The 10000-nt window shown below is 38.1% G+C and overlaps 1 protein-coding gene across 4 annotated transcripts in view; it reads right to left on the bottom strand.

Annotated features, from left to right (window-relative positions):
- Positions 1 to 10000, bottom strand: part of nvl (nuclear VCP like) — a 47798-nt gene that overhangs the window by 31428 nt on the left and 6370 nt on the right. For 2 of the 4 annotated variants that reach the window (XM_077237618.1, XM_077237620.1), the window contains 7 exons: positions 8611 to 8698; positions 8481 to 8532; positions 5229 to 5372; positions 3163 to 3283; positions 1999 to 2075; positions 1133 to 1267; positions 783 to 884 (listed from right to left, as the gene is read on the bottom strand). In XM_077237618.1, the coding sequence (XP_077093733.1) occupies positions 783 to 884; positions 1133 to 1267; positions 1999 to 2075; positions 3163 to 3283; positions 5229 to 5372; positions 8481 to 8532; positions 8611 to 8698 (719 nt within the window). The remainder of the gene's footprint in view (positions 1 to 782; positions 885 to 1132; positions 1268 to 1998; positions 2076 to 3162; positions 3284 to 5228; positions 5373 to 8480; positions 8533 to 8610; positions 8699 to 10000) is intronic. The other 2 variants (XM_077237619.1, XM_077237621.1) reach the window with 1 other exon arrangement.

Genomic DNA, 10000 nt, shown 5'->3' with positions numbered 1-10000 from the left:
TTGAAGTTTTATTATCAGAAGTTCATTCAAAACGCCACATTTTATTTTCAAGCGTACATAGTGGCGTATCGGGTCCTTAAAAAAAAGGAAGCTTGGCAGCATATTACATATGCAGTCAATGGAGTTTCATCTGTTAATCGAACATTCCCAGAAGTGAGAAGAAAATGGTTCGACATTAAGCTTGAGAGCAAAAAACGAATTAGTTCACTTCGGAAAAATCGTATTACAACTGGAGAATGACCACCATCGCAGATGCTATTACTGGCTCTCATAATAAGAAAAAACGTATGTAATTACTATATATAATATTTTTTCAAAATGCTGTGTAAATATGTACCAGATTAAGGTGAATTAAAATGCAGCCTTATTAAAGAGCAAAACGTTCGGGTGTTAAGCGCACTATTTACGCGTGGCTGGAGCAGGTGTAGATTTCTTGCGTACCAACTAACATTTGGAAAATACGAACATTTTAATGAATCCAAAAATTTACGCCAGAACCACTTTACACACGATTTACACAAAAATTCGTTCTGCTCGTGTTTCATGAATGAGACCCACTGTGTGTGACAGATGAACCAATCATCTCTTCCTCTTTACAGCAGCAAATAACCATCAGTGAACATCAGAAGGAATGGAACGAATGACACACACACTCACGCACACACTCACACACACGCACACACACACACACACACACACGCACACGCACACGCACACACACATGTTGAAGCTCAGTCAAACCTCTCTGAAGGTACAGGCGTGTTCAGGAGTGTGTATCTTACTATGGCTTGCTCGAACAGTTCCCGCATCTTCTGCTCAGATTCTCCAGAGACTCCAGACACCAACTCCGGTGCAGAGACCTTCAGCATGGGCAAACCCGTCTCCTACACACACATCACACACACTCGCTCAGCAGTGAAAAACACACATACTCACTGACTCACTGACACTCACTCAAACTCACTCACTCACAGTTACAGTCACTCACTCACACACACACACACACACACACACACACACACACACACACACACACACACACACACACACACACACACACACACACACACACACACACACACACACACACACTTACACATATACACACACACACACAGTTACAGTCACTCACTCCGGCCACAGCTTGAGCGAGCAGTGTTTTCCCGCACCCCGGCGGCCCGTGAAGGAGGAATCCCCGCGGAGGAACGACTCCGAGCCGCTGGTACACCTCCGGATGCCTCATGTGGATCAGCAGTTTACACACATCCTGAAGAACACAAGCAACCGCAGCCCGTTACACATCATTGTGTGTGTGTGAGCAGTGAGACATCAGTGTGTGTGTGTGAGCAGTTAGACATCAGTGTGTGTGTGTGTGTGTGTTTGCATGTGTGTGTGTGTGTGTGTGTGTGTGAGCAGTAAGACATCAGTGTGTGTTTGAGAGCAGTTAGACATCAGTGTGTGTGTGTGAGCAGTTAGACATCAGTGTGTGTGTGAGCAGTTAGACATCAGTGTGTGTTTGAGAGCAGTTAGACATCAGTGTGTGTGTGTGTGTGTGTGTATGTGTGAGCAGTTAGACATCAGTGTGTGTGTGTGTGTGTGTGTGTGTGTGTGTGTGTGTGCTGACGTTGACCTGCAGAGTTTCATCACTGCCTCCGAAGTCCTCAAACTTCACAGTGGTGTGTGTGTGTGTGTGTGTGTGTGTGTGTGTGTGTGTGTGTGTGTGTGTGTGTGTGTGTGCTGACGTTGACCTGCAGAGTTTCATCACTGCCTCCGAAGTCCTCAAACTTCACAGTGGTGTGTGTGTGTGTGTGTGTGTGTGTGTGTGTGTGTGTGTGTGTGTGTGTGTGTGTGTGTGTGTGTGTGTGCTGACGTTGACCTGCAGAGTTTCATCACTGCCTCCGAAGTCCTCAAACTTCACAGTGGTGTGTGTGTGTGTGTGTGTGTGTGTGTGTGTGTGTGTGTGTGTGTGTGTGTGTGTGTGTGTGTGCTGACGTTGACCTGCAGAGTTTCATCACTGCCTCCGAAGTCCTCAAACTTCACAGTGGAGTGCTGGAGCTCGTGGGCCCTGATCTTTCCTGGAGTTACGATGAGAAAACACTTATTACACATAAACTGAAGCCCTGATGTTTGGGTGAATATCACAGAAGCATGACTGGGTCATATCCCACCGAATAAACTAAACAAGTATGTTTTGCATCAAGAAAATAAAGCGTAGTTTTTTGGCATCATATTTGATTGATTTTTCCCATTTAAAAATACCAGCATGATGAATAAATACTTTACAATGAAGTTCCAGTTGTGAACATTAGTTATTACATGAACTAACAATGAAAAATAACTCTAAAGCATGTCAATTTCAACATTTACTAAATCAAAAGATGAGCTGTTGATGTTAATTTTAACTAAATGAATAACGAATGTTAATAAAGATGGTAACACTTTACAATAAGGTCTCTTAGTTAACATTAGTTTACAGCATTTACTAAACGTTATTAATATAAATTATCCTGCTCATCTTAGTTCACAGTGCAACCATGTTAACAGATACAACTTTAGATTTTACAAATATTTTAGTAAATGTTGAAATTAACATTAGCTAAGACAAATAAATGCTAGTTCATATTAACTAATGTTAACAACAAAATAACCCTTATTGTAAAGTGGGTCACATTAGTTTAGGGTCCAATTCTCATTTTTAACCACAACTCCTGCCTAATTACTGCTTATCACTAGTTAATAAGGTAGTTATTAAGTTTAGGATTAAGGGATGTAGAATATGGTCATGCAGAATAAGGCATTAATATGTGCTTTATAAGTGTTAATAAACACCCACAATCCTAGTAATATGCATGATAATAAGCAACTAGTTAATAGTGAGAATAGGACTCTAAACTAAAATGTAACAAAAAGATAAAACTGCAACAGATGTACTGCTTATTTGTGGTTAAACTAAAACTTAAAACTAATTGAACCTTATTTTAAGTGTTTCCACAATTTCAATAATGACAACATTATTTCTCACTGCACAATCTTAACGGTTCTAAAAACTCTCTTCTTTACGCAAAACACACTTAGATAAACCCACACACACTCTCTCTGAGATTGACTCGTTTGATGGCTAGTGTGTGTGTGTGTGACGAGTGTGTGATGAGGTTCACGGACTCTTCTTCTGCAGGATTGCGTCACTGATGTCATCGTCCACGTCCTCGTCACGCTTGCTCTTCTTCACTCGCTTCAGCTTCCCGCTCTTTGATCTGGGTTTCTTCGACGGGTTTCTCTGCTTCTGTAAACACATCGAGAGGAGATGTAGAAGTAAACACACCCCTGCTTCATTACGCCCTTTTCCAGCATATGTGGGCTTATCAATAATGGAACATTTATGGGCAGAACTAAAGAATGAAGAGGATATAATTTACCTTTTGTGTAGCGTATTTTTCAAAAAAGCAGCAAACTAAATATTTCTTGAAAAATCACTTTAAAAATCACTTAAATTAGCCTGCTTTTAATAACTTTGAAAGGTCACGCTGGACGTCGGCTGAAGTACCGCCCCATTGTTTACAAGCGTGGAGAAGGAGGATCAATCAAATTTTACTGTATGTTGAATGACATATTTATGTCTTTGTGTCAGTTTATTGTTTGAAATGGTCCTTTCGTGTGCGCATCCTGGATGTTTAAATCTTTTGAAACCCAAATGTTTTCTTACGCCTATGTCCAGCATGACCTTTCCAATGTGAGGACGTAATGCCTGGCGCATCGCAGACGAGCACAAGACCAACAATTGTGGTTAAAAAGTATATAAATGTTTATTTTCTTTAGAAAATGACCGATCTTTCGCTAGATAAGACACTATTCCTCAGCTGGGATCGTGCAGAGCCCTTTGAAACTGCACTGATTTGAACTTAAACAATTTGGTTACCGTTGAAGTCCATTGTGTGGAGAAAAATCCTGAAATGTTTTCCTCCAAAAACTTTTGAAAGAAAGACATGAACATATTGGATATGGCATTGGTGTGAGTAAATTATCAGGACATTTTCATGTTGAGGTGAACTAATCCTTTAACCAGTTAATTTGCTACTTTTCAGACCCTCTTAGTTTTTTCAATCATTTTTATTTTGGACTGCCGGTTAACGTGTGGTCAGTATAGAAGCTTGTTTCCGCCACAGAACAAAACATTTTAAAAGACAATTTGGACTTTTTATCTCATAATTCTGAGTTTATCTCGCAATTCTGACTTTATATCTTGCAATTCTGAGAAATAAAGTCAGAATTGCGAGAAATAAACTCTTTTCTCAGAATTGTGAGATATAAACATGAGATTCTGAGAAAAAGTCTGATTTGCGCGTTTATTTCTCGCAATTGCGACTTTATATCACACAATTCTGACTTTATACCACACAATTGCAACTTTAAATCATGTAAACTCGCAATTGTGAGATAAAAAGTCGCAATTACTTTTTTATTTTAATTTCAAGGCCATCTAGAATCATGAAATATCATATTATATTCTTTATTTTCCCACAAGAGGTCGGCAAAAACACCCTATGAAAGATATTTTGAGCTGAATTAAAAGAGTTATGCATGAAATTATGATTTATTTTGAATTTAAGTTGCAAGAATGTGAGGAATGTGCTTACATTACTATTTATTAATCAAATCTAGTCCTTTAAAGGGAAATGAAAATAACAAAATCTCCAAAAGAAATTGCATTAAAAAATGCATTAAAAATTATTATCAAAATGAAATAAAATAAGCTTTCTGGACAAAAAAAAATTTGATAAATGAAGTAAAGTTTTAGGGCTTGAAGAAATTTAGTAAGTTATTAGACTATTACATTGATTAAATTAGATTAAAATAATACAAAAAAAATTTAAAATAATAATTTTGTTAGCAATTAAATCGATTAAATTAAAATAAATGAATAAAAATCGGACTTAAATAAATATAGAATAAAATTAAAAAGTTGGTTATTAATCTATTAATTAATACTATTTATTAATCAAATCGAGTCATTTAAAGGGAAATGAAAAATAACAAAATCTCCAAAAGAAATTGCATTAAAAAAATGCATTAAAAACTAGAAAAAATATTATCAAAATGAAATAAAATAAGCTTTCTGGACAAAAGAAATGTGATAAATGAAGTGAAGTTTTAGGGCTTGAATAAAGTAAGATGTGTGTTTTGAGGCGCGAGGGAGAGATGTGTTTAAGTGTGAGGATGAAGGTGTTTACCGCGGTGCTGGCGGACTCGTCCTCACACAGGTCGATGCAGATGTTCTCCTGTTCTCCGGTGCGGTCCAGGACCCAGCCCTCGCTCTTCGGAGCCGCCCCGCTCTGGTACAGAGACGTCAGAGAGCTGTTCAGCAGATTCGTGTGCTGTCGAGGAACACACGCGTTTAACAGCCGCCTCTACATTACAGAGCTGCGCAAAGCTTTTGCTATATGGTCAGTAAAAACTATTGTGAAAAGGCAGCGTTTCCATTAACCGATGTTATTAAACGTATTAAAACGATGGATGTTAGCAGGGTTATGTACAAACCCACAGCCAATCAGAACAGTGTGTGGGCGGAGTCTCGCGGCACAGAGAGTAATCCTGACGACACTCGCAAGATAATGGATACTAGGCTACATAATCAAACTCACAAATATTACTCCATTTAAACATTATTAAAAATACATAGGCTACTAAAACGATCTTTGTCAAAGAAAACACTTGTTTGTTCACAGTTTGAACGTTCTTGTTTCCATTTGTTTAATTTCAAGATCTGAGGTGAATTATCCACAGTTGCTTTTACGGCTGCAAAGCTGGAGCGCTAAATGATATTCAAAGTCACATTGCACGCTTTTAACATGAAATAAAGCAATAAACAGAACCTGAGGTTATCATCGCCACACTTTGTGTTTGTTGTTCCAGCGCGATGTCGCAGAAAAGTAGAAACCGTCTCTAAATGGTTTGTGTGTGTGTGTGTGTGTGTGTGTGAGTCGTCGTGAGTCGCGGCTGGTTAAACAAAACCTCTGATTAACATGGAAAAGACGCTTTTACCGCGTGTCGCGTGTAGCTAGGACACGGTGTTACACTGCGAACGGCTCGTATGAGGAGATTCTGGGAGTTCTCCTCATTTCTGCTTCAAGCTCCTGATAAACTGTGGCGTTTCTTTGTTGCTTAGAATCCAGTATTCCTGTAATACTTTTATCTAGAGTTTAATATTTAAATATTTAGTATTCTGTCCAATCACACCGCATCATCTACGTCAGGTGACTGTAAATGCACAAAAGCTTCCAGTGCAGTTTTGCAAAATATTCCTTTTTTTCGAATTAGCCTGAAAAACCTCCTCATGCGAGCGTAAAAACGGTTGTGTGATATATATCCCAGATAGCACACGGAGACGGGAGACGTCTATTTGATGTGCGTGTTTACATCTGGAAGACGTGTTTTTTAGAGTGTTTGCTCATCTGCAAGTTTTTTTGTGATTGTTGCGGGCAAAAATCCTTGATTATGCGGCCCGTTTTCTTTAAAATTGTGAGGGAATATGCGGGATATTTATGCAATTTTATGCGATGAAATTGCCGGAACTTGCAAAAGCTGCAGTTTGATGAAAAAGAGAAAAAAAGTGATTCCCCAACACCCTGTTCTCACTAGACTACTACCTTAATGTAAAGAGTCATTTCTTATTACTTCCTTTGATAAGCAAGCATACTACATCATAGAAAGTGCTGGGAATATTTAATTTCTCATCTTGTTTTATTTCAGACTGTAACGAGTGTAAATAAGGTGTGGCTCCTTTAAGAGCTGCGCGCTCATTGTTGAACTGTATGCGGTGTAAAGCCCATTTTATACTTCTGCGTCGAACTTACGCCGTAGCTACGCTGTAGGCTGTGTGTAGCGCGCGTACCCTTCGGCGTACCCTGACGTGCACCTCTCCAAAAATGTAACAACGCGTCAATTCTACGCGGACGCAAGCGCTGTGATTGGTCTGCTCAAACCGCTCCCTCGGGTTTCACATGCTCCCTCTGCGTGCGTCAACGCGGACAACGACGCAGAAGTATAAATCAGCCTTAATATTGTATGTGCGACTCGAACAACCCATGTGTGCGGGTCATTTCTGTTTGATGCTACTTCTTTTATCTTATTTTGTTTATTAAGTAACGATGTGACGGTAGAACGGCTGCTCTTGTGTGAAGCAAACGCGACATTTTTCAACTTTCTGCTAAGATATATGTGACTTTTTTGCAACGAAAATGCAAAGATTATGAGATCATGCAAGCCCCGCATATTTTGCACGGAAATCGGCAATTTATGCGGCGAAAGTGCGGTGTATTTGAAAAAAATGCGGCCCTGCATGAATATGCGGATTTTGGCTGATTATTCACTAAATCATCGGTTCCCAACAGGGGGGTGGCGGCCCACAAGGGGGCGTCAGCGAGCTCTGTGGGGGGTCGAGTCATATTTTGAGAAGTTTGGAGCAATGAGCATTAAATAAAAGTCCTTAACTTTTTCCTGTTCAAAATTTATATAATGAGCGAGTTCATCATGAATCCATCAATCCGTGTTTTTGTCTTATCCTGAGTCACTATGGTACACCTATAATAAGTGTTTACATTGGAACTATTTTACACTGGTTCGGATCGCTGCCGCTGCGGAGTAGCCCAGTACCTGCGTGACTCGTCATAGACGTACACAGAGAGAAGTAGTTCCGGCTACAACGTTCTTCCGAAAGACGCATTACTCTGTTAATAAACGCAAGTTTACTATCGCTCGCTAAAGCGCCAAAAACGTAAAAAATAAAGCCTCACAAATAACGTGCAAGTATTGAGGCCCCAGACAGCAGTCATTCAGTAATAGCCTATATTCTTTCTTTTTTTACCAACACACCAGTAGGAATATTTTTGGTTTTGCATTTCAAATAGGGCCAATATATAGGCTTCTCCTAGGCTTACGTTTTTAAATTACAAAGGGCCTACTGATGTTTTTGTTATTGTATTTTCAATATTATAGGCTATTATTTGTGCATAAACATATCTGGTTATAGTAAATATACCGTTTGTTTGAAAACAACATATTTTGTCATCCTTGCTGCAAGCTTACAAGAGCGATAATATCATTAAATGTGAAGGGGGGCTAAAATATCTTATTGGGAAAAAGGGGGTCTCAGACAAAAAAGGTTGGGAACCACAGCTCTAAATCATGCGGTCGCATAATCACGTTTTTCTGGAGGGGCTGCTTTTCTGTCAGATGTCAAATAGACGTTTAGAAAATGTCTTTAAGATGATTTAGACTGCACAGATCTTAAAGATGTCCATCAGATGCTTTCCAGATGAAGTGATCTCTGACAGCTTGCGGACGCACGTGTGCTATCTGGGAGGCGTATCTCAAATGCGCGTATTTTCAATTCGCAATTTCAATTTGCGCGATTTGAAGGGTAAAGTAAACCCGTTGTGCCTGAGCTGGATGTGATCTCTCGTGTGGAGTGAGACTGCAGTTACTTCATGTTCAGGGATGTCGTCCTCGCTGTCAGTGCTGCACTCGCTGACGTCCCTGAAACACACCACACAACAGCGTTAACACACAGCGGACTGATGGTGCTGATGAGGAAGAGTGTGTGTGGGGTCGTACCCGTCCTCTCGGCTGCGTCTCGCTCGTTTGGCCAGGTGTGTGTTCTCCAGGCCACAGATGTCAGACTCGCTGCATATCACTGCATACACTACACACACACACACACACACACACACACACACACAACCATTCAAGACCTTTACCACTCAAACGTTTCATTAGCAGAAGAGCAGAAATTAAAACGCTGATATTTTGCTCTAACCCGTTTTAACTCACATTTTTTCTTGCAATTTGAGTTCATGCATTTTACTCCTCCCTAACACACACACACACACACACACGTTACGCCCTCTTTGTTTTTATGCTGGTTAAGTTAGTGAAACATTATGTGTTGTACTCGATCACAATAGTGACCGGGGGGAAACACCATCGTCAGAATTCATAAAGATTCTTCAGTTTGACCTTTTACACAACACAACACAATCCACACATTAATTTCCACATGTCTAGAACAATTATGTGGTTTTGTTTCATTAATATAGCGTTTACTTTTTTCTTGATTTACCCTGAAAGATTGGAAGTGACATGTGACAACATGCCCCATAGGCACAGTAGTGTAACATGACCATGACCAGTGTGTGTGTGTGTGTGTGTGTGTGTGTGTGTGTGTGTGTGTGTGTGTGTGTGTGTGTCACCCCTGTATGAACAAAGATGGCTGTAAAAATAAATCTGCATTGTTTAACCTTTTGATCTTTTATTTAAAAATCTAATTAAAACAAATAAATAAAATTGCAAAAATGAACCTTTGATTGAGGTAAAAGAATTGAAAGTGGGAAACACACATTATGAAGGAAATGCTTTTCTCCAAAACACACTGGCCGTAATTATTGGCCAATAACTCTGACCACAACTGTAATAGAATAATAACTACTATCTTTAATCACATTTCTTCATTGATTTTGATCTAATGTAATCGATTTAATAAATAACTAATATTTTATTTTAATCACATTTTATTTATTTATTTTAATCTAATTTATTTAATTTTAATTATTCTACTAATTTCTACTATTTATTTACTACATTTTAATAAAACATGTATTTATTTATATAATTATTTTTTTAAATATGATTTATTCGCTTTAATAGATTAATAACCAACTTTTTAATTTTTATTCTATATTTATTTTAGTCCGATTTTTATTCATTTATTTTAATTTAATCGATTTAATTGCTAACAAAATGATTATTTTAATGATTTTTTAAAATTATTTTAATCTAATTTATCATTTATCTTATTTGTATATTTTGTATCTTTTATAATTCATAATATAATAATAATAATAATTCATCATATAATAATATAATAATAATAATAATTCATCATATAATAATATAATAATAATAATAATTCATCATATAATAATATAATAATAATAATAATTCATCA

This window comes from Siphateles boraxobius, unplaced genomic scaffold, assembly GCF_051911475.1.
Source record: "Siphateles boraxobius isolate OS27281-9 unplaced genomic scaffold, OSU_SipBor_1 204, whole genome shotgun sequence".
NCBI lineage: Eukaryota > Metazoa > Chordata > Actinopteri > Cypriniformes > Leuciscidae > Siphateles > Siphateles boraxobius.
The sequence above is the reverse complement of the archived record's forward strand: the minus strand, read 5'-3'. Positions and strand labels throughout refer to the sequence as shown.